At 36.8% G+C, this 25,350-nt stretch overlaps 1 protein-coding gene across 1 annotated transcript in view; it reads right to left on the bottom strand.

Moving 5' to 3' along the window:
* Positions 1-243: 243 nt before the first annotated feature.
* The window catches only part of RNGTT (RNA guanylyltransferase and 5'-phosphatase), a gene marked incomplete at its 3' end in the record, with an annotated part of 86,515 nt that continues 61,408 nt past the window's right edge, over positions 244-25,350 (bottom strand). Inside the window, exons 10-11 of the mRNA XM_008943339.1 lie at positions 21,133-21,297; positions 244-312 (exon numbers count right to left, since the gene is read on the bottom strand). Of these exons, the coding sequence (XP_008941587.1) occupies positions 244-312; positions 21,133-21,297 (234 nt within the window). The remainder of the gene's footprint in view (positions 313-21,132; positions 21,298-25,350) is intronic.

A 25,350-nucleotide genomic window follows, 5' to 3' on the forward strand; every position in this document is an offset into this window, starting at 1 on the left:
AAACATGAACCAATTCCTGAGAATTACCACTGTGGATCAATCCAAAGTTACATATGCTACAAATTAGATTGCAATCAGTTGAATTTAAGTAGTCTGAGGAACTGCTAAAAATCAGAACCAACACTGCAAAATAAACCTGACCAAAATAAAGATTAGGTAGTGGATGGGAGGATGAGTGGGGAGGGAGGGTGAGAATTTCATTTGAGAGTGAAAGGGGAAAAAATCAATTTTTACGCTACTTACTCCTGTAGGTTGAAATATCAGTCCATCCACTTCATGGCTAACTTCTCTGGCAAAGCTTCCTTCCAGGAGCTGTAGAACAATAAGGAAAAGAAAACTTTTTTCCATAAAGAAATATTTCACTTAGAAGGCTGCACATCAAAGTGGATTATACGCTACTACTGCAATCATTTGCTAGTAAACTGCTTATTTATGGTTTGACGTTAGAGCCTGGGAAATGTCAACACAGAAAGCTTCAACACATTAAAAGTGTTTACAAAGAACACCCAAGGCTGAATCAAGTTTCAGGGAGGCAAATCCTTACAGTTTTAATCAAGTAAAATGTTTTTGCCCCAAAAAGAAATACTGACAAATCAAGTAGATTCTATATAAAAAAAGAGAAAGAAAAATTGGTTCTGCTATAGGACACCACAGTCATTTGTGGCACAATTAAAACACATCTGCCACTTTAACACACAAGTACCACTTCCTTTAAATTGAAACTATGTATTGAAAAATATTTCAGGGCATTAGTCAAAAATTAATGTTTGGCAGACTCACTAACTAAGGCGTAACTCAGTAACACTACTGTAGGACAAATGCCTGGATTAATCTGGATCTTGAATATTCTGGTTTATGTTTTCAAAGACTGAATTCTATGAGGAGGTGAATACATTCATCAAGATGCATTTACAAGAGAAAAAACATCTAACTAAACAAACCAATTAAACCAGCTAGTCAACAGTTTTGAGAACTGATGATATGGATCCATGTTAAATTATGACCTGGGCAAGGAAAAGCAAGTAATGAATGAGCACTAGAATTGAGAAGTAACATCAGAAATTAGAATTACCAAAATACCTCTCAATTAATTTCAATTTATGTTTTACTGTAGAGATGAAGAATCTGTCCTGAAGTTGCAGGTGCTTTTACTAGCATTTGAAAAAAAGTCATCACAACTTCGGCATAAGTAATCATATGATCATAAAATACAGCAAACACAACTCAGTAAATCACAGTCAGTTTTAAAAGCACTATTTTGGCCTAGAGTGTTAATTTTTTACCATTGCTTTTCTATAGTCAGCTTAATGACCCATTGACTAAATTATTCAAATGAAGTCAGTAAAGGACAGAAGTACGAAAGGAGTTGAGGATTAACATTCATATCTTACTATGGGCTGTACAAATCAAAGTAATGCACTTACACATTTCATGGATCAAGAGCCTGATGGCCAAATATTTAAAACAATAATAATTAACATGATATTTCAGTTAAACCTGCATCTGTTTGCACAAAGTAATTGATCATTTTGCTATAAAAAGCCCTAGCTTCTTCCCTTATCTACAGTCATTAGCATATTATAGTGTGCATATAGTGTGCCCAGGTGGCCAGGAAGGCCAACAGCATCCTGGCCTCTATCAAAAGTAGTGTGGCCAACAGGAGTGAGAGAGTGATCATGCCCCTGGACTCGGCACTGGGGATACCACAGCTTGAGCACTGGGTTCAGTTCTGGGCACCACCGTGTAAGAAAGACACTGAGGTGCTGGAAACAGGTCCAGAGAAGGGCAATAAAGCTGGTGAAGGGTCTGGGGAACATGTCTTCTGAGGAGCAGCTGAGGGAACTGGGATTGTTTAGTCTGGAGAAGAGGAGACTGAGAGGAGACCTTATCACTCTCTAAAACTACCTAAAAGGAGGTTGTAGTGCGGTGGGGGTTGGTCTCCCACGTTACTAGCAATAGGACAAGGGGAAACTGCCTCAAGTTACGCCAGGGGAGGTTTCAATTAGGTATTAGGAAGAATTTCTTTCCTGACAGAGTGGTGAGGCTGCCCAGGGGGGTGGTGGAGTCACCATCCCTGGCAGTGGTCAAAAAACAAGTAGATGTGGACATGGTTTAGTGGTCACGGTAGGTGTCAGGTGATGATTGAATTTGATGATCTTAGAGGTCTTTTCCAACCTTAATGATCCTATGATTCTCTATTTGTGTGTATAGCTGCATCAACAAATACAGCTTTCACTAGTCAACTTTTAGATACAATTTAACTGAAAAAACACACTCTATAATAGAGTGTGTATAAGAGTGGTAAAATGATTCTGTGTAAGAAATCATTCAGCAAAACACTATTTTTCAGTAGCAAAATCCCATACTTGGAATGTAACTTGTATTTATCTGTTACCATTTTGAAATGTACAGCTGAGGCTCACAGTGCAATGCATCCTCTACAAGATGGCTACATCACAAAATAACAGCAAAAAAAGAAAAATAATACCAAATTCTTTCATAAATTGTTAGTCTTTGCTTCATCAGAGCAATGAGTAGTACATGGGAAAAACAGTGAAACCAAGTACTCTGTGGATCACTTGCAAGTTTACTACTTGATTGCAAAACTAACTGGCCAGTGACAAATCTGCAATAAGAATATACTTCATATATACAAAAACACACTGGCAAAATTTCATTAATTCAAGTACCGAAGAACCCTCTCTGAATAATACTAACTATAAAACTTCAAAAATAAAATACAAACTTCAAACTAGCTGAGGCCATTCTTTTTATACATTACTAACTTATTAAAAGGCACTAACCAAAGTGGCTAACAGAAAACAACCACACTTCTATTTCTGCTTGTTTGAGGTTCTTAATAGAGCTATAATTTGAGGACATGGTTTCTCTGGCATTGGAGCTTACACAAATTGTATTATTAATTCTTTCCCAAAATAAAACTTAAGAACATAAACCAAATCTTTTTATTTGGACTGTGTGACTCACTTGAGTAAAGTATAAAATTTTTATCATGACCTGTTTTATCTGTACCTCTGTCCACTCTTGGTCTACACATAGTTTCAGAAAACTACATTAAAGCAGTATTACAGCTTCAAAAATGGAGAGGAGAACGTAAATTCAAAATTTATTATTTCAAAAATACATTCAGGTATTCCTTTTCAGTCATTACTCCACCAGAATTATAAAATGCAAAAGGAATCCCTCTTATCAACCTGATACTCAGTTTCAGACCTGAACTCATTCTCACTTTGGATGTCGACAGAGTTCTCACTAAGACACCTCAGACACCTCCTCCCAAGCATCAATCAGATATCAAAGAGAAAAGGATTTTTAAAATCAGAGCAAGCCTCAACAGATAACTAAACCTCTTTGTACTCCCAGTTATGCTGCTTTCTTTCTCAGTTATGCTACTTCCATTCTCATTAGGTCAACTACAAGTATTTAAATGATAACTCTCTAGCAAGGAATTTTTACTAGAAAGGATTAGCAATTTGGGGGAGAGTTAGACAGAAGTGAGAAGGAGGGAATGGAAATTTTCTCTGAGCTTCTTCCCATACACATTTTCTTGAGAATTAAACTGTTTAGAGGTTGTCTGAGCAGCAAAATATATACCCTTTGAATATTGCAGAAAATTTTGAATGACGGGAGAATAAGCAGAAAAATATCTGACATATAAGCAAGTATTTTCAACACTAAAGAAAATTGTTGATGTAAGGCTCTTAGGTTTCTGAGCTTAAAATTCAGATATCACGGTTCATCTTTTAAAAAAGGATGTTCAACTTTCCACACATGTTAAAATTTCTAATTAACTTGAACAGCACAGTCTTTTTTAATCGGCGCCATGATAAATGGAACACCTGCTTGACTGGGATGACTGCCAGGGACCACATAAACCACAATACATCTCAATGACATTTTATACAAGATGGGTAAATGATGCATGCAAGCCAGTTCTTCTGGCACGCCACTCCTTGTAGCCTCGTGGCATCTACAGCCACCTGTGAATCTCCTCATTCACTTCTTGCAACTTCCTGCTTCCCCATGAACATTACAATAATCCCTATACTCGTACTACAGTGTATTATTTACGACTTTTCCTTTTGCACTATCTAACAAAATCAAATTGAAAATTATTGCTACTTCTACTAATATTCCTCTAACGAAAAGAATGGTATAATCGTATGGAACTGAAAGAGTTCCAGGATTTCTCCTTGCTCTTTAACCCTGAGCTGAGGAGCAGCAGTATGTCACCAAAGCAGCACTAATAACCTGCTGAAGCTGATTTTGCTAAAACACTGACCCAGTCAGCAGTTCTTGAGCAGATAATAAAAAAAATCATGCTTTGGAAATCTTTTTATATTTCACAATAAAGAAATTCTTTGGCTCCTCCAGCAGGAAGAGGAGAAAATGTTGATGTATATAGACTCCACATAGTGCTAGCAGGTCTTTATTAATGTTTCTGTAATTCTGAGGCCAGCCACATGATTCTGAGGAGTTTCCAGAGGTTACTTTATTCATAAAGTAAAATAAATAAGTCCAGTAGGTATTCCTGTGCTTTTTGCTTCCCCTTAGGAAAAAACCTCATGGGAATGCACTATGCTGTGAGAGTTATGTAGATTCCAAAACTTAGTAATACTTCTGCAAAGTGATAATGAACATCTACAAAATAATCTGTCTGTCTTTGCCCACAACTATTATCACTACGCTATGACACAATACACAATTAATCCTGACCATAATCCCTATTCAAAACTCACACTGCTTATTAGCCTACTGGAATACTTGGAGATACAGAAAAAAAAAAAAATCTCTTTAAATTTTATAATACAAGACAGATATGTGTCTATTTTCCTTACCTTTTCAGTTTCAGAACTGCTACAAGCTTAATTCAGTTTCAAGTCAAGTTAGAGCAACTCTGCCTGCACCAGTCTCTAAGCAGTTTTTCAGAGCCACCTTCAAAGTACTGATCACCTATCTGTTCACTCCACAGCAAAAGCTGTAAAAGGGAACACATTTAACTCAAAAGTCAGTCAGTTAATTAGAATGTAAATCACCTTCAGACGTGAGCATACTGTCATTCCTAACTTCACAGAGCCAGCATCTTCACTGGCTTAGGTTTCAGCCCAACTTACACGACAACCCCTTCTGATAATGACAGCCCTCACCATCAAACTACAAAGTAATGTTCACATCCTGACAACTGTCAAGTTTTACAGACACAAGCTCAGAAATCTTTGTACAGATACTCCAGATTCTTCAGACTTATTATGCAGTCTTCATAAAAAGATTCAGAAGTTACCAGCACTAATAACCAACTTTTTTTTTTTTTTTTAAAAGGAAACAATTATTCTGGCTCTTTCCTTGCACTTCTCTAAAGTTTAGAGAAGGACTATTCTGCTTTTAAAACAGGATATGACTCCTGATTTATTTTTACATTAATTGTTTAATCTTGCTTGCCAGTTTCTGTATTTTTCTATTTTTAAATTACAATCTCTTCAATAGCCCTGCCACATCTCAATGTAATCTCCTTCATGAGATCTTAACTATGGAAGTTCAGTATAGAAATAATTTACTTTAACACTCTTTGCTGATGTATTTAAGATATCCCAGGAAAAGTTACATATCCAAAGTGAGAGTTACAAATGCTTTCAAATGTACAGTGGTTTAACAAGATTCAGTAAACATACCTGAATTTAAAGTCTCTGCTACTAAAATAAGTTTTTTTACCATATTTTTGCTAACTCACAGGTGAAAAAAACCCAGACGAACTCTATTACTACATACAGAAGCCTCTGAAGAAAGGATGTATGAATCACAAACCCAGCTGAAGATCAACATAATAAAATCAGTATTTCTGTTGGGTAGCTTCCATGGATTTGAGTTTAACAGCAAAAAACAAACCAACCAACCACAACAACAACAAAAAAACACCACAACCTGCTATAACCCTGCTTAATAAACTAGTTTTACTTAAAAATCAGAATTGAAATCTGAATCTCCTTTGTCACAGGTAGAAGAAAAATATATTGAGATTAACCTACTACATAATAAGTTCAGAAACCCTGTTTTTGAATTACATAAGAAATCCTACAGAATGACTTCTATGTTCATTTCAGTTAAGATAAAATACTGCAAAAAGTCTGGCTCAGATTCATCCCAGCTATCACATTTCCCAAAATAAATCAATGAACAACAGGCAATGATGGAGCCATCACCCCAACCGTTAACATTATAAATTCCAGCAACATTACATTTTGAAAAGCAGGCCTCCTGGACAAGAATTAAACATGCTGTGGGTGGAGTATAAGCTTCCTTCCAGATGATACACAGGCTCCTGTGCCATGCCTGGAAACGTTATCAAATGCAGCTCGATGTCAGGTGACGGAAGCTGGTCCCTCTAAGCTACAGTTATAGTCTCTGCCTCTTTCTTCTCCCCAGAATCTTTGCAGTTTCCCCTGTCCTGCATCATAATTTCTCTTTTGATTTTGTTTCTAAAAGCAGAGAATGTATCGAGAATTAAACAGCTGCTTTCTGTCTCAAAGTAAAAAAAAAAAAAAAAAAAATCAAATAACATGAGTAATAATATACTGGGGGGTAGGGGGGAAGGTTTCATATATTATTCTTTTAAAAATCCCCAAATCTCAAACTTTCCACTAATAAAAGTTGGCTAATTCACATTTTGAGAGATACAGAGCCCAAAATAAAGTGTTAAGAGAAGTTTTGATTTTGGTCCATTGACTGAAATTACTATAAGCACATGGAAAAACTTTCAAGACAGTCTTTAGTGATTCTGGGGAATAAGGAGTTTGAGGAATTGAAGGGAGTTCACAACTTCTGAAAAATAGGGGAAAAAAAAATACACCAAACTAACAAAAAAAACCAACCAAACAAACAAAAAAAAACACTCAAGAGTTTTAACTTTTTCATACTTGGGTTACCTGTCACCTCACTTAGTATTGGCATTTGAAGTAAAACTGCTGACCTAAACAAATCTAGTGGAAATTAACAGTTTACACTGTTAATGGGAGATGGGAGAATGGATCAAACACCTCGCTCTGGCAGTTCCCTCCCTGTCTCCCTCCTTGTCCAAAACCAAACATAACCTGAATCACCAGTTCAGACTAACTTTCAGACACCTATGAGGATTACACTCTCTCCTATCACCTTGAGAGTGGTGAGACCCTGGAATAGGTTGCCCAGGGAGGGGGTTGAGGCCCCATCCCTGGGGGTCTTTAAGGCCAGGCTGGATGAGGCTCTGGGCAGCCTGATCTAGTGGGAGGTGTCCCTGCTCATGGCAGAGGGGTTGGAACTGGGTGACCCTTGTGGTTCCTTCCAACCCTGACAGATTCTGATTCTGACTCTGTTTTAGCAGAGGACTTAGTAGTGTTGGCTTGATGATCTTAAAGGTCTCTTCCAACATAAAGGATTCTGTGATTCTATATTTTAAGTATTAAGTATTTCACCTACCAATGGCTCATTACAACTGGCTGCTTGACTTGAATTAGCTCCTTCCATGTACCTGTGAAGGTCCTGAATTCATCAGCCATGATCTCAGAAAGTGTGACAAAGCATGGCAATAAAAGTAAACATTTCTACTTGCACCCTGAGATTCCAAAAGCTGTAACTAGCATTTCAACATTAACATTTACCTCCCTGACAAAAACACAAGTGATCCTTCTCTCATTTATATGATTTCATGTGTTCCTCCAAATCACCTATAAAAATGTTGTAGAATCTATTTTTAATAATTTAACACAACCTGGTTTCCTGGGCTTTACTCTCATTTCCTAATCAAAATATGATAGGCTACCTTATGGGAAATAAACAGGGTAAAACTAGCATCAGTTGAAATATATCTCTACAGAAAGGTAAAGTTCAATTTTATAATGCATCCTCAATTATGCATTGTATTTGGCTATATTTATCATAAAGATTTCAGATTTTTGTTTGCTGGGAAACCAACAACAAAAGACAAGAAAGGAAGTGAAGCATGATAACCGAGAGGACAGCCAGAACACCACAGCTCATACTAAATATTATTAAGCTGATATATTAAAAACATAATGGTTACAAAATATTTCCTGGCCCATGCTAATGGTCTAAAATATGCATAAGGAAGAGCAGGATAGGAAACTGTAGAAATGAAAAAATGAGCTCCCTAAGAAGTAATTATTTAAAGAACTTTTACACGCTAATTAAGAAGTAACACATATTGAAGAGTAACTACTACACTTTCAGTAAACCAGTGAAATTATCTACTTTGCCCCAACTGCATGATGAACACGAAGTATAAACTTCTCATTTGCTCATTACTTAAAAAGAAATTACATGCTCTTGGGCCATAAAGTCAGTGTATAGTTTAAGTTGGATGAAAACAAAAAAAAAAAAAAAAAAAAGAAAGCTTAAAGCTCAAATCCTAGCTTTCACACAGTTATTCACTCAAGATGCTAATTCAAGATATAAACAGAGAAAAGCTGCCAACATTATTTTGTCTGTACGAACTACACCGAACTACACACATCTTGAAAGCACTTGATGTTAACCAGTAACTCAGTACTAAACAAGACGAGTAAGAGTACACTCCAAAGGTTCATTTGTTTAACAAAATCACAACTATTTTGAACTGTGAAATCTGTGGCAACATCTAAATCATGTTGTGATGAAAATGATACCAAACAACTGGGTAAAGACACATGGGAATTTTCTCAGTTGATAAATGTAAAAAATACATACTTTTTATAAAATAATGTTTTATGGAAAGCCTTTAAGTTTGTTAATTTACTAGAAAATCTGAAAGCAATCATACTGAAAGCCTAAAAATAACCTCTTTGCCAACTTAATCATAGAGAACATTTCGGCTCAAAAGACATTAAAAACACCTAATTACTGCAATGGATTTGTTCCCTATAAGAATGAAAGCAGATAATGGCTGCAATGTGAGACTGATGTTCACTAATATGATCAAGAGACTAATTATTATCCATGAATCATTTGTAGCATTCAAAACTTGATTAATGTCAGGTCAAGTTTAACATGTGATAGGTTTTATTAGTAATGCTCAGCTATCCCACAGCTTGTCAGCTTAAGCGAGTGCCATCTGTTCGGTGTAGGAATAGCCAACAGCCACAACAAAAGCACAGGGGATACAACTGGTCACTGGAGTATGTTTTAAGAATTCCATAAGGGAGCTACCCTAATCATTTTAAATACACTGGACCAGAATCCAGCACAAAAACATAGGAAATTCGTAGCCCAAAAAAGCGAGCATGAAAGGCTGGCCTTTCTCATTTTAAAGTTTGACCACAGGAGTGTCTACTAATACTCAATTTACCTTCACAGATCAACCAGTCTCTAGTAACACAAATTCTTTTGCAAGAGGTATATGTGTAGCTTCCTCTCTATACTCCATCATCTTTAGCAAGCGTTCCTGTACAGAATACACTGCTCCACCCTTTAAAGCATCACTCACAGTATTCAAGTACATACAGCCTTAACAGCTCATGCAGCAAAACAGTTAGAAGACAACGAACCTGAAATTCATATTTGACATGAAAATGTTTACTGACAGTCTCCCACTCGTTATAATTACAGATAATGGCTCACTTCCTAGTATTTTACAGCACTTTATGGGTGGCCAGCTTTTCCATGGGTCATCTCTCCCATGTACAGCCCATTCACAGCTCTTGCAGGAGGACAGGAACTCACCTGCTACCATAAGAGTTTACCTGGGCAACTCCACTGAAATTCTGTGAGCTCTGCACTAATAACAGCAGGAGCAGCAAGGCTGAAATAACATGAAGTGGCAACAGACAGGTGCATGCACAGAGAGGAAGGAAGGTGACCTAATTCTACGTGGGTTTGCTCTGGCACCTACATACTCTCCTCTGGTCTAAAACTAGTAAGAATATCAGCAGGAGTGTTGAAAGAAACACTGTTACCTCACAGATAACCACGATTACAACAGCCCTCTCAGATTATTATAATTATGCTCTCATTCGATGGCTTTCTTGCATTCTAAGTGGATGAAGCTGAAAGGCTGTGGATTCAGGTTGCCACTAGCACCACTTGTGGTCTGTACTTCAACTCCAAGTGTTCTGTTCTCTGGCTAAGAGCATGATGTGCAGGGCTCCTACACTCCTTGATGTCTTAATGGAAAAGACAAGTATCCTGAAGACTTGATGCTAGTAGGCCATAGACCATAAAAAGCATCATAATTCAAAGAACTGTAACTATTGTACAGTTTCTTTCTCAACCCATATAATTTCATAGCCTATGACTGAGAAGGACCCAAACTACTAGTGTCTGGGCATCACCGTTGTAAGTAATTACACCACTCTTCATTGATTTTCTTTTTAGAAGAGCAATTATGCAGAAGAGTCTTTACTGGAGTCTATGTATTCTTTACAGAACAGGAAGGCAATAAGACATTCCTGTTCATACTCATGTGATGGGACACGAGCAACACCTCCAAGCAAGAAGGCCAAAGAGACTCATCCCTTCTATCTGCCCCCTGCTTCATGTCATGACTGAGACACCTCTGGGAAAAAAAAAAAAAAAAATCATTTATTCCAGTCACTGGACTGTCAGAGCTTTCCCAGCTCCTACTGGAACTGCTGCCAGTTTCATGTGGGAGTGTTATGGTCTGCTTTTTCCACAGAGAACTTAAAGCAAGAGAAAACATATATATCATCTTCTGAAACCTGCCTTCTTAAATCTTTTCTATTACCTTTCTAAAAGATCTAAAGAAAAGCCATTTCCAGCTATATGATTAACTGGAAGTTAGTGTAGTCTGTGACTGGATGCAACTTCCAACACTGAGAAGATGGAAGAACTGCACTAGCTAGATTTCATTACACAGTTGCAAAGGAAAAAAAATGGTGTAGTGAAAAACAATAAAATACAATGCAGAGATGGCAGGGAATGGAGTTTGAGGGTTTGGGGGTTGTTTTTTTAAATCTCATTTTGGTTTTGCAGCTATTTCATTAACTGCACTATTTAAAGATGCTACTAACACTAGCTATACGCTGGGTTCCTTAATTATTTAGATAGGGACATTTTAGGAAAATTTAGAGCATACTGCAGTAAGAGTCCTACTAAGCTATCACCAGTTTCCTGGTTCCAAGTGAAGAACTCCAAAGCTCATGTACCTAATATATTCAAAACAATATCCAAGAATAACATGAGCACTATGTGCGATAATGCCTAATTTGACAGCACATCTGCATTCCTGAATTCAAAATAAGCATTAGGCTTCTCTCACTGTCAATCTCTCCTCAAAAACACAATCGAGGAATTGACATCAATTAACTACAATGTTTCCAAATGCTTGTTTCAAATTGGAGAAATAGGTTGCCTCAAGAAACTGTAACTGAATTTTGTGATAGTCTTGAAACAGGAGAAACACGAACTCCTCGAGGCTGTGAGGGAATGTCACTGCCAAACAGCAATAATATTTCAGATTTATTTTACCTGATGAAGAAACACAGTAATGTACTTCACAGCTTGGCCACTTAATTTACTGTGCTCTTGCCAGTCCTCTGTTTCAACCTGCAAGATACCTTCTGTTTTTAGTTTTAGGAATTGGGATTTTGTTCGCATCGCTTTCCCCGTGTTCTACCTGCCAGAGCACACCTCCCTGAGACTAAAGCTCTGCTGGACCTCACCCTGGAGGAGGTTTAATAGGTACCACTAGCAAATTCTTTGACCTATTTACAAATGATCTATGACATTCCTGAATGGATGGCAGATACTGATGTCCTCAGTATCAGTGGGAGAATCTGAGCAAGGTTTTCCCACTGATGTTCAGAAGCTACCCAATAGTCTGGGTTTGATCAAACACAACATTCAGAAGTTCTTCTGATGTCAGAGAAAAAAGCAATATTGAATTGAGTGCAGTGGGGCCAAATACATTTTAATTTGTTCTCTAAATGATCTTCCAACGTTACAATCTTGACAGGGTTTATCCGTTATCCAACCCCTGTGTAAACTGCTACAGCATAATCTGGTCTCTGGTTGTCAAGAATGTGGACAGGCCTGTTTTAATTACATCAGATAATTAAGGATTATGTTTTATTAAACATTTCCACTAAGACTCATCAGCAAAAACAAATTTGTATATATAGTAATTCAATTAGACATAAAATGGATATTCAGAATATAAAGTCTTCATATGTTCACTGTTACAATGCCTGATTCAAACTGGGCTAATGTATTCCACCGGGCATCGATGCAGTAATATAAACACAAATATTAAGATTTAACATTCTATTTTGGATGTTTAAAAAACACCTGATTCTTCTGCAATGCAATGGCACTTGAGGGCTTTATTTGCTACAAAGATGAAATTAAAGCTTGCCACTGTAAGGCCATAACAGTAAAATGCTAAGATTTTATTATTTCTTTATTTTAAAGGAAAAGATTAATTTTGTACAGCGTTCCTTTGCAGAACTGGGCACATCATACGAAAAGAAAGAGCTAGCAGGGAAGTCCTATAATTTTGTATCATAATACACTGCTTTAAATTTCACCTGCATCTTTACAGTTTTCTTTGTGCTTTTATGAATTTTATCTAAATTAAGCGCATGTCTCTTGAAACATCATCCCAATATGAGAAAGCTGATGGCTTCCCTGTGGGGCTGTATTGCCAGGAGGCAGTTTGGGAAGTGACAGGCTGTGAAGTGGCACAAAGGACAACATTAAACAGTCGCCCCTCCATTAATGAGTGGAGTGATCCACTTAGTCACCACAGCTGAGTCCTCTAATTCAGAAGATATCAAATATACCAATTCCATTGCCCATACTGGGATAACAACTGGTAATTAGGTCTGAACACATTTGCATTTTCTCTGTTTTGGTAATAAATCACAAAACTGAAATTAGAAGTCAACGTTAAAGACATTTTTCCTACTTAAAGAGGTATATTATTTTCATTGCATAAAATACAGAAGAAATAATTTACAAAAATGTTAGAATGTTCAAAGCTAATGTTAATAGCTAAACTGAGTATGTACTGTTCTGACATTTAAACTTAGAATGTATACCAAGAATAATGGTTCATCAATATGCCTTTATTTTTCCACTAGTTTCATTGTTTTCTTTCCCTCATTATAGTTTGGCAAGACAGAATTTAATTATAAGCACCACATATGAATTTTTCTACATTAATATAATCTGTACCACTAGCAATATCTAACATGGGCCACTAGTTATAAAAACAATCCTTCAGGGAAATATTCAAGACTTTTTTTTTTTTTTTTAACTTCAATAAATCATTTACTGAAAAAATGTGAACTGTAACTAATGTGTGAATAATTTCTTAAACAAAAAAAAAAATATTTCTTTTCCTAATCAAAATTATACTGTGCTGAAATATTATACTTGACCTTCAACATCACAACTAATAATAATGAAAAGCAAGTAGCCTAATCCTTTTTTGTTAACTCTAGGAAATTAACACAGATTCTTGTTCATGACTCTGTCTCCCCAAGGGACTCCACCAGAGCAAGAAGGCTGTAAAGACAGCCATAGCTGTGACATTTTTTGTCCCCTAGCACAAGAGAAAATCTTCTGGTGTGAACCAAATCTAACCAAATAACTGCAGCCTCCCTGCCCCACAGAAAGCAATGGAACACCCAGAGGCAGCTGGGCACCCCACCACCCCGACCTACAAAGTCTCTGCTGGCCTCATCCTCTCACTGCCAGGAACTACGTTTCTGAACAGTATCCACACCCTTCCAGAGCTGCAGCTGGCTGAAAGCACTGAATGTTAAGTGGGAGTAACCTACACTGAGCTTAAGAACCACAGTTTGGTCATCTATTCTGTATTACAATTGACAAAGCTTCCACTTGGTCTGCTTGGTTCCCCTCACCTTTAAAATTCACGTGGTAAAATAATTTTGAAAAATCAGGCTGACGCACCACGTGCTGGGAGACAACAGCTGCCAAGTGAAGATTTCAAATTCTAGTATTAAGCACATCTTCCAAGTAACATTAAGTAACATCTTCCAAGCTTCTAATTCACTACTTGTTCACTAGGTGTGGGGCTCGCGGCCCTGAAGTGAACGCTAATGAGAAGCTGGTCAGTGATCAACAGAAGACCAGAGGCTAATGAGAAGTTGGCCAGTGATGTGGAAAATACCAAGGCCAGGTGGCGTGGAAGGAAAAGTACCGAAGATAACGCGCAGCCCCTGATGTATCGCCAGGAGGACTTTGGGGATCTTGTGGGTGGCTTGTTATCGGGATAACAAGGATTGATGGAGGATGTGAAAGGTAGCCAAAGGAAGACACTGGTTCCAGTAGTTATTTTTGTAAATACATAAATATATCAATAAAATGTCAGAGTAGCGGATAACTGCTGATGGCTTGCAGCTGAATTATAGCGAAAAAGAATATAAAAGGCAACATGTAACACAAATAAAGTTGGATGATTGTAGCATTCATATTGAGTGTACTGCAGTCTCCCTTCTTCACCGCCGACAACTAGGTTCTTTAGGTCAAACATTATTTGCACTTACAGGAAGAAAAACATTGCAGAAAGAAGATTAGAGTGAAGATAATCACCAGCACAAAAGCATCTAAGGGTGGAATAAGACAATACTGTGTTTACAACCTCTGACTTTCCATTTTTAGAAAGATGGAATAAGAAAAAGTGAGGAAGAAATATATGAAGTAAAGAAATAAAAGCACACAGAAGCAAAACGGTAGAGGGGAGAGGGGTTATAAGATAATTAAAAGGAGATGAGATGATAAGCAGGGCAAAAACCTGGAACAGAACAGATGGGAGTGAAGGCTATGGCTTAGGACAGACACCAAAAAGTGACTGCCAACTCTGGGTCAGGAAATGTAGGACTGAAAGGTGAGGTGGTTAAGCTACTCCTTGAGGCATGGAAAATTGAAACAAAAACAGAGGAAACAAATCTTTTTGGCATTAAAAACCCTCCAGATGGTAATATTCCCCCTCTACCAAGACATGGAATCCAAAATATCCAGTAAATAGACAGATTTGACACTTCCGCTGCTGCCATTGTTGCCATTGAATTATTTCGTTTTCTGTCCCATGACTGCAAACCTTCTCCACATTTTTTGTCTGTAGACTATTTTACAGCTAAGACGGGGCTTGGTGGTCATTTACAGTCAATTTTGGGTTAACAGCACTCTTGGCAGACATGGATGAGCTATGTCCACATATTCTGCCTTTTATCAGGGTTCTTTTTTTCAGGCCATGCATCTTACACAACTGCCACAGGTGCCTGCAAAACATTTCACACCAACATCAGCAAGTCACATACTTGCCAATCTCCCCCATCAGAGATCCACAGCCACTTAAAATTCTAAAGTAGACCACCTCAACAGTAGCTGGACAGCGACTGGTACAAAATTTTAAACATTCCACCTCTCCTAACTACAACAGTTTCAAATGCAGTTTCAAAAAAATAAAATAAAAATCCAAATGTCAAACAAACCAGGAGAACAAAGTAAGTTATCTGTCAGTTCACAGATTTGACTGAAAACTCTCAAGAAGATCCCAGACCATTTAATCTTCTAGCAGAGATTACTCACCTTCATTCTAATCCCTCTAGGAAAAGCTGTCATTTTAAAAACAGATAATAGCCTAAGAACTGACAAGTCATTGACATACAGCGTGCTAACATTTGAGGAAGGTTGCTCATTTGACCTGTATCATTGTTTAACCTTTAGCCTTATTGTTCCATTGAGAGTGATGAGCACAATCCTCCGCAGGACACAGGGACTGCACTGAAAGGAACTTTTTTTCTCCTCCTGCTAGACAGTATTTTCACTACATAATAGGCTTTAGCGATGACATCCAGCCTAGGACTGTCCACACAAAAAAGCCTTACAAAACAACTGTGTGTTTGTTTAGGCAACAAAAGCCAGACCTGGCATCGTTTCCAAGAGTTTAATTATTTCTCTGTACCTGTACTTCCTGTTTAATATCATGAACATAATGCCCTTGTTGAAAATCCTAAAATATGTGTATAAATAAAAGGCTAAAGCTCCAAGGTTAAGAACAGGCAGCATAAAAGCATTAACTTCACTGGTCTTTAATACTTTAGCATCAAGGACGTCTAAACCTCAGCTCCTTCTGTGGACTGCTGCTGTCCTTACATGATGGGTGGGAAAGCTGGCAGATCTGACCATGTCATCTTGAATTCTGATGCATGCTAATGAAAAGAAAGCTATGCAACAGAAGTGATCAATCATGCAAGTGTAGGGACAAACAGCAAAGATTCAACAATGCACAAAAATACCTTTCTAAAACAATTTGGAAGTTACATTAAAAGGCAAAATTGCTCACAAAATGCATGTGTTTCCAGTTAGCACTAAAAGAGAAAACGGTTTAATAATTCTTTGATCATAGAGATAAATTAATTCATACTGCTTTATCCATCAAAAAGAAAGTTTAAGAAAGTAACATCTTTAGTGATCCTGAGAATATACAACCTGTCCCCAGGTGACAGTCTCTTTCTTTTCTTCTTATCACCAAAACTCAGCCTTATAAAAACAAAAAAAAAATCCACCAAAAAATCTTAAAATAACATCCAAGACATTCTAATGATACAACATTGTAAAGATATAGCCCTTATTTTCAAAATCTAATACTAGCAACAAATCTCAAGGCACAACTATAAACGATACCATGCTTCGTAACTGCATTTCTAAAGTGCATTTTATTTCAGGATAAATTTGCTTTCAGATTAGAAAAAAAAAAAAAAGCCAGTACTCTAACTCTGGTATTAAAGTCCCAAATCTGTAACCCTAAGAACAATTTCATTATTGGATGTATTATATAACACAGTACAAAGTTTACTGCTCCTTCAAGTAATTACTCCCACATTTTCTCTGAAAATAACAAAACCTATGTGGACAACATTTGTTTTTCCTGGTGTAATTAAAAGTTTTGGCCACTTCTGCCACTGAATAAGGCACTAAGACCCCCGGCCTTTTTGAGCAATAATCCTACAATCCACACAAGCTAACAGATTTACTAATTTGTGCTATTGTTAATGAGAAGAATGGCCAATGACAGCTTTCAACACTAGGTCTTAACTCAGGTCACAGAAAGGAATGAGGGAGAGAGGCTGTGAAAGGAGAGGTCTATAATATTTACGTTTCTGAGGCTTAAGCCATGTCCCGGGAACGTACTTCAAAACCTGAAATTTCTCAAAACAAAAATATGATGTGATGTGTGGTTCTAGCTGTGGTAATTCAGAAGTACACCTGATTCTTCTCTTGACCCTAAGCAAAACCCAGCTATGCTTAAAAATACTTCATGACATACTCCAAGAATTTTGATCACATTCTGATCAGTGGCACAGGTTGTTCACTTTTTCAGTCTTGAACCAGCTGGTGTAAGCAGAGATACACTGTATCTGTAGTCAAAAAACAGTAGGTCTACTGATGTTTTTTTGAAAATAATAAGCCTTGAGGGTGATGCAAGAATCATCTGTCAGTGAGGTACAAGACCTGGATGTAGAGAGGAAACCCACACTTAAGAAAATGCAGAGGTTTTTTGAGCCCACTAAAGGGTGTAAGTCTGTAAAGACCTCTAGTCAAGAAAGTAAGTATCCTGTTCAATTCTAAGACAAAAGGACCCCACTATTCTCAGGGAAGAACAACAAAAATGGCTAATTAAACATGAGGGAAAAGATCCCATTTGTCTGTCCTTTGCATCCATTCCAGCTGGTACCATCTCTGGAGATGGGTTGATGGATATGCTGAGTCGACCCGAGTATGAGCACACTTAGAAGCTGGAAGGAACTCCTTGTCTCTCTGCAGGCCTTGCTGTGCTGCACAGAGAGTTGGTAAACCCCAACAAGACATTTCTCACTGATGCAAAAGAAATCCAGCTTGCTCCTTCAGCTATACTAATGAGGTATTCATCACTATGAGTACATTTGTTGCTATAGCTGCAGAGATGACTGAATCAACATAGGAAAAAGATCTTTGGGGCAAAGCAATACTGTTTTTAAATAGTCCTCTTTCAGAATAGGGCAATGCTTCAAAACAGTCTGTTTGATCATTAAAAAAAAATTAAAAATTCTGTTCAAGAAGTTGTGATAAATATGAACATATAACCTTTGTTTCATTATCCTAAGAAAGTGTTACAGGAATCATACTCCTCAAGTTCACAGAAGTAATGCAACAAAACATGTATTTTTGAGGAAAATAAGAGCAACAATAACTCCCAGTCTAAATACTGTTCTTTTGAGAATTTTTATGGATACTTAGTCTTTTGAGCAGATACAGACTTGAAATATATTTTGAATCTATAATAACTTCCCTCAAACGTTAACCAATATTTTCTTAGATAAAATTCCACATCAGTACTGGTAGTACTACCTAAAACTCCTTATGCGTCTCCTTATCACAAGACTTACAAACAATTCTTATTGACATAAAACTTCTTAGTTATTAAAAACAATTATCAGATTTAAAGTCTCATTAGAACTGTTTTACTATAACAGTAGTATAACAAACAAGCATCACTACATAACTGATTTGAAATGAGGAAAAGGACTTTTTAAAATCTACAACGTACACTGTACAAAAAGAACATTTTAAAACCTATGGTTATTTCTGACTCAAAATGTAGAAAGCTTTCGAGTCTGTAATTTAAAAACACCTCAAAACCAAACAAAAAAAAAACCCAAACACACACAACAATGACAAAATCAACCAAACTCAAATACCCTAATAAATTAAAAGCTTACAGATACTCTTATCTCAAAGATATTATTAAGGCAGTGATAACACGTTAGGGTGAGAATTTGTTGACTGAACTGTATTTCCAACGTAATAACCTCAAATGCAGATTGTCACGTTCTTGAAGTTTTACCTGGTACTGCAGACTTACTGATCTCCTCAAATACCATTATATCTTCAATATACTTGAAATGATATTCAAATGTATTTTTAAAAGCTTGGAATAAGTAACAAAACACAAAGAAACAGCCATGCTTCACACTTTCAGATGCCCTGCTCTCCGAAACTGTGTAAGTCACCACTGTATCTCTTTCAAGAGTATATTGCTCATAAAAAAGCAGCAAACCTCTCAGAGAGAAAGGAACCCTCAGAGAAAGAAAATGTGCTATATAACTGTAGTGCAAACCAGACAGTGACTTTTACTCTCTCTGAGAGGAAAGTTCACCGAGAAAAAGCAGCCTAGTTAAAAAAAAAAAAAATCTTTCAAAACAGTTTGATAAAACCCACGATATTACTCTTGCTTGCTTTATTTTCCTACTAACTTGATCTAATACATGCACAGAGTAGACAAATCATAAATGCTTGAAATTATTAAAATAAGAGAAAAATAACACTGACTATTTGCTCTGCACTGCCATTAACTCTACCCCTCCTGCTGTGTTATCTCCAACTGCTGCACACAGGAATACTCTTCACAAAAATGAAGAAAATTAGCCAGATAACTGCTTCATTCCATAATTCACAAGTTAATCAAACCTGGTGGCAAAGACAAGGACAAAATAAAGAAATATTGTCCAAGCATTAGTGTCAAAAGCAATTATTAAGTCTATTATGAAACAAATTCTAGCCGTGTATAAATTTCTTACCCTCATCAACATATTTGATGCTTTACTGCTGGGTAATAAGATAGTCAATGTCTTGAGTTTATGCTCAGAGCTTTGAGAAAGGCAGAGAAAGACTAATAAAAAGCACCATTTCGTTACTGACTTTAAGTGCCACAGTCAGAACTGTTGAGATCCAATACACTGGAACGCACATGGACAACTCAGAAAGCCTTTGAGCACAGTTTTAATTTCCTAGGTTTTCGGAAGCAGAGGATCATTTCAATAATCATGTGCTGACAATTAAATTTAACCAGCATGAGATTTGTTTAAAGATGTGTTTTAACGAGAACTTTTTCTAGGAATGCTTCCAGCCATGTTCTTCCTGTGATTTTTAAATGACATTAAATAACCCGGAACTTCAGAAGGCTTCAAAAAACGATACATTTATGTAAGAAACAATTTTTAAACTTTTTTTTTTTTTAAAACATTTTTTGTTCCTTTTGTTCTAGTTTCTTTTGTTTTAATTTCTTTTAATATAAAGCCTGAAGTGGTTTGTGCTAGAAGTATTTTCCCCCCATGAAAAATTTACTTCAAACAGATGATGTTGATCTTAAATAAGCAACCCAAAAATACAACAATAGATAGAGTTAAAACATTTATAGTGCTTTGTCCACAGAAACTTCCCACAGAACTGTTCATGAGAAGCTTTCCAAACACTACCACTCTCTAACTGTTTGTTTGTTTGTTTTTTTGAAGTCCAGCTTATGCCTTATCTCTTCATTTACTTTTCAGCCACTCCTGGCACAGCCAAAATACCATTACTGCTCCTGTTGAGGCAAGATGCATTCCTAAAGGATCATGGAAATGACAAAAGCAAATGGAAACCAACAATTTGAACATGGGACTACTTCTAACAGCAGTGCAGAGAAAAACGAGTTCCTCTAAAAGAATTATTCAGGAGCCATTTAATTCACAGAAGAGAATAAAAAGTATTTTACAGACCGTTAGGATATGTCTATACTGAAGAAAAGAGTGCACAATGAAAGATAGGAGCTCATATTTGCAAGTCATATGCATTACTTCAGAAGACCTAGGGCAGTATTTTAATAAGTAAAATGTGGAGATGTTAACTGGAAGAGGCTCTTAGTAATCACTGCTGCACATGAGGTGGGAGTTCAAGAACAACTCATGATTCTTATACTATGGGCAAACAGGGACTGGAAGCAATAAGATGATTATATTCTTACCTACTAAAGAACACAGATCTCAGACATTCCCTTGAGCTCAGAGATATTTCAGACCTAAAGCTATGAACTTCTAGATCATCATTCAACATTATGAAACTAAAGAATTAGGTTTTGCCAGATTACAGGTTTTAAATATGGGGAAATAGTAATTCAGAAGGCATAGGTAGCCTAAAACCACTTTTCCTTGTATCCCAAACTGCCAAGCACCCCCACAGTATTGCTGAACACTTAGTGGAGGAATTCACTAGAAGCTAAAAAAGCTGAGGAAAAACCTACACTCAACACTACTTTGCTGCCTTCAGCACCACGCTATAAGCAATTGAAATCAAGTTTACCTTTCTTGAAGTGTAGATGTCAAAAAATGGTTTGTTTCGAACACTGAATGGTTCCTGTGCTTTGTCGATAAGACCATTTTTCATCTTTTCATGTCGTGGCAATATAATCTCTTTCTCTATACAGGCAAGTCGAACATTAAAATCACAGTCTCCAACAGGCTGCCCCTACCAAGTTACAAAAAAAAAAAAATCAGCATTAAAATCGAACCCCAAATTATTTGGACAGTTAAGTTTTCCTTACACAGTGTTTAGAATCATACTTATACATGCAAATATTATCAATCACTACATGTTTTTGACAGACACTTTCTTTTCAAGCATTTGCCTTAGGCTGTAAGGTGATTAAGCAAATCAAAGAGCATAGAAAGATTAAAAAAATTTATTTAGTAATATGTAGTCAAGCATATATAAGTTAAATACCTAAATACCTTTAGAGTTAAGCAAAATAATTTAAATATTCCCTAATTATAGCTTTGGATACAGCAGCTACATATTTTTCCATATAGTTTTCCTCTGAAGCCATTGAGTTAATTTTGTTTATAATACTTTTAATGACAATGCATTAATGCAATTTTCACAGTTAAGCACATTCATTAATTTAAATGTACTATATTGATGCCTTGAAAGAAGCATTAATTATGTAAACGTTTGCTTTTCTGCCACAGAAAAAAGAAAAACATAGCTACAGTTGGAAAATGTGCCAATAAACAGTGGCTGCAGAAACCTGTAAGATATAAGATGGCTCAATCACAAAAAAGGTAGTAAAAAGCCCTTCTCTAGGCCTCAGTAGCATATTTCGACCTTTAAAGAACTTAAATAAAACAGGAGCTTTACTTTGCTTTTTATGCATTTGATATATTGCACCAGATCAGTACAAGTGTTCAAAATGCACATCTGTCAGATTAATAATAGTTTATAATAGAGATTATATTTGAGCATTAGATAGCGAGGAGAACACACTGTGGATATCTCGAGGAGAAAATAAGCAATTGGCAACTTATAAACTTTCATAGCAATAAGGCAGAAAACTCATAGATCTGCATTGTTACAAGCACGATACAGCACTGGAAGTTATTTACATGAGATTATCCCACCTTTTGCCACCCCATTCATAAAAAATAAAAAATTCAAAAACCATCCCTTTCACAGTCCACGGAAAATAAACAAGATTCCAAAGAATAATTTTTCAAAAGTGGAAAGCAACGGGCACAGAAAACTCAGAAGATATGGGACTTGAATTATCAGTGACAACAGTACAGATGAGGAGGAGGACAACCAACCAGTTATTTCCTGTACTGAATACAGCTAGAAGAGAATAGGAAAGAGAATCTAAAAGGAAAAAAAGCCCTGCTCTAACATGCATCAGAGAGAATCAGAACTGGCCAATCTGAAAGAATCAGAGGAAATAAATGGTAAAATGACATTCTGATGAGGCGTACAAAAGTAAGAGATAGAATGAGTGGCATCTGAACAGATACCTTAATTGGGAGAAAAAAAAAAAGAAGGAATGTCAATTTAAGACCAACATAGTTCGTTCTAATAACTTCCGAACTCATCCTGGCTTTCACCAGAATCTTCTGTACTTTATGCTCCCAAAGAGGCACTAAGTTTCTCTTACATTTCTTTCCTAGCATTTTATCCTTAGTAGACCTCTATGAGAAGTCCTCAATCCTTCACTGCAACGACTTTAAGAACTATGCATTCTCCCATACCACATGTCCTTCAGAGCCACTTTCCTTCAGGACTCAGCTTCAGTCTATATGAGGGGTGGCAGCACAGCCACTTTGGGGGGAAGCTCATCCTGCACAAAGCCAGTGATAACATGGGTGAAGTGTCTCCTAGTCTCTGGTCATTGATCCATGCCTGTGAAGAAGAAGAAAGCCTACCTGGTCGTTAACTTTGCCTTCAGTGTTGCCTTCCTTTCATACATGAAGTTGTTATTAGTAAAGAGCCATCCAAACAAATGGAAAATTAGAGCATGAAAAATGCAAAGAGCGGGAGAGCAGCTCACTCTCTCTTCGTTTATTGCCAAACACTTCTGTGTGACTGAAACATTTTTAAGTTCCACAGATAAAATCCTGGAGAATCATTCAGCCCTTCTTTCTTTTTTCCTCCCCCTATGTACAGCACACTTGAGAACTCAGAGAAAACATGTCTTGACCTCTGTAACAACTGACTGAAAAACTGGATAAACAATTCTTTCCTGGGAAATGTACATACAGCTTGTTTATCATTTCAAAGAATGCCATAAACTGTTCTCTAGGTACATTTCAGCAAGATCTAGTTCACATGCTCTCTTCCCTACAGTAGCTCTTCCACTCAACCACATTTTATGAGTAGATCTGGAAGAGCAAATTAACTCATTAATGTTTCAAATATTTGAGCTTCCAATAAGCAGTAAAGTTATTTAGAGATCTCCTTCACAATGATTCCTTCAAAAACACTTTTGCATGGTGACTTAAATTTATTTCAATCCTTTAACAGTTAAGCTAAAAGCTGAGATGACTTCATATGCACCATAAACCACCTGAATCACTTTCTTTGCCGTCAAATAATCCTTTCACTTCTCCCATCTACTTGGAACTAATTATTTCCTGCAGCTCTGCCAATCATGTATTTTTATTTCAAAGCTTGTTAAGCAGAAGGGTATATTACCACTAGGTTCTGTGATATAAAGGTCAGAGCTAGGTTGACATAAGATCATATGAGATGAGAAAACACGAAGAAGTTGCTTGGCAGCATTATCTATCAGCCAAGTAAACGAAGAAGCCCAGGAGTATTTCGTTCTCACAAAAGTATGGGGCATTAGCAGTAAGAAAATTAACATAACACTGAATTTAAATCAAGGACATACCGAATAAAAGCCATATAGGAGGAGGGTTTTTTCTTTGTTGTTAGACACTTGACATAATTACAAAAAATGTTGCTAATATACCATGTATTTATCCCAGATAGATTCAGAATCCTCAAGTGGTAAAACCCTAGCTTTTAGCAAATAAGTAGGAAGGCAATGTAGGCTACAATAAACAATTTGTGTATCTTGACAGCAACAGGAAGAGGTTATTTAGCATATCAAAAATACATCTTCAAATTGTCCAAAACCAAGACATTGATGCATGTATAATCTAAACCCAGGCATCAAATACTAGTATGGTTTTAGGCCATATAAATGGTTTATTAATTTAAGCTTTCAGATGTTTGAGATTTTGTTTCGATATAGAAGTTTTTGCTTTTGCTTGGCGAGGGTCACCGCTGCTTAACACCAGGTGACTGGAGTGTATTACATGGTAATTCCTGTTCTAGACATTTTTAACCTAAAGTAAGTTTGTTAGCAAAATAAAATTAAGAAGTAGCATGTGTTTCCCATCTATGCTAGAAAGTTACACTTCCCCTGGCTGTAATTAAAATGTATCCTAAAGCAAAATGCTGTTTAGACAAAGCTCAAGAGAGGAGTCATCTGTTGAATCAACACCTCTTCCTTCAGCAACTCTTCACCTGTTGAAACTTTGTGCATTGCACTAAGAGGTCACAGCATGAAGTTGGCTTGCAACAGATGTGAGGCTTTAAAATACTGTTTTGATTTTATACACAATCCTCCACGCACCCTCAAAACGTAAAATGAGATTTCTATTGAGCTTTGAAATCTAACCAGGATTGAACATTTCTGAATTTAAACTTACATTATTTCAGATTAACTTCTCAACAGAAACCATACATAGTAAGATACATACGAACCTAATATATCACAAAAAGAAATACATGTTAAAAAATACTAAAAAATGGGGTCTGCAGCTCATTTAATATCCATTGCCTTGTGGGAGTGGGGAAAGGCAATTTATTTAATGAAAAAGTGAACAACCCACCAAAAAAAAAAATCACAGTCCAAATAACGTTCCTCCAGATGGGTGCCAAGAGCCAGAATTTGGTCATACATCAGGGTGTTCTCCTGCCATAGCTCCTGCCCTCCACCTAATTCAGAGACCCCCATATTGAAGTCACAGCTTCATGCTGATATGGCTATGAGGACTCAAAGTGGCACGTTACTCAAATTCCAGATCATGAAACACAGGAAGACAGAGATAGGTCTAAGAGGTTAACAGGATTTCTACTGCACGTGCTGCCTCAGTCTCCTCTCTCTCCACAAGGAGAAAGATACCTCTGAGGAGCTCCCATCACCTTTCAGGCTTATGCCTCCTTTCCCCTGCGCCTCTAAGGTTG

Source organism: Merops nubicus, unplaced genomic scaffold, assembly GCF_000691845.1.
Source record: "Merops nubicus isolate BGI_N331 unplaced genomic scaffold, ASM69184v1 scaffold3187, whole genome shotgun sequence".
NCBI lineage: Eukaryota > Metazoa > Chordata > Aves > Coraciiformes > Meropidae > Merops > Merops nubicus.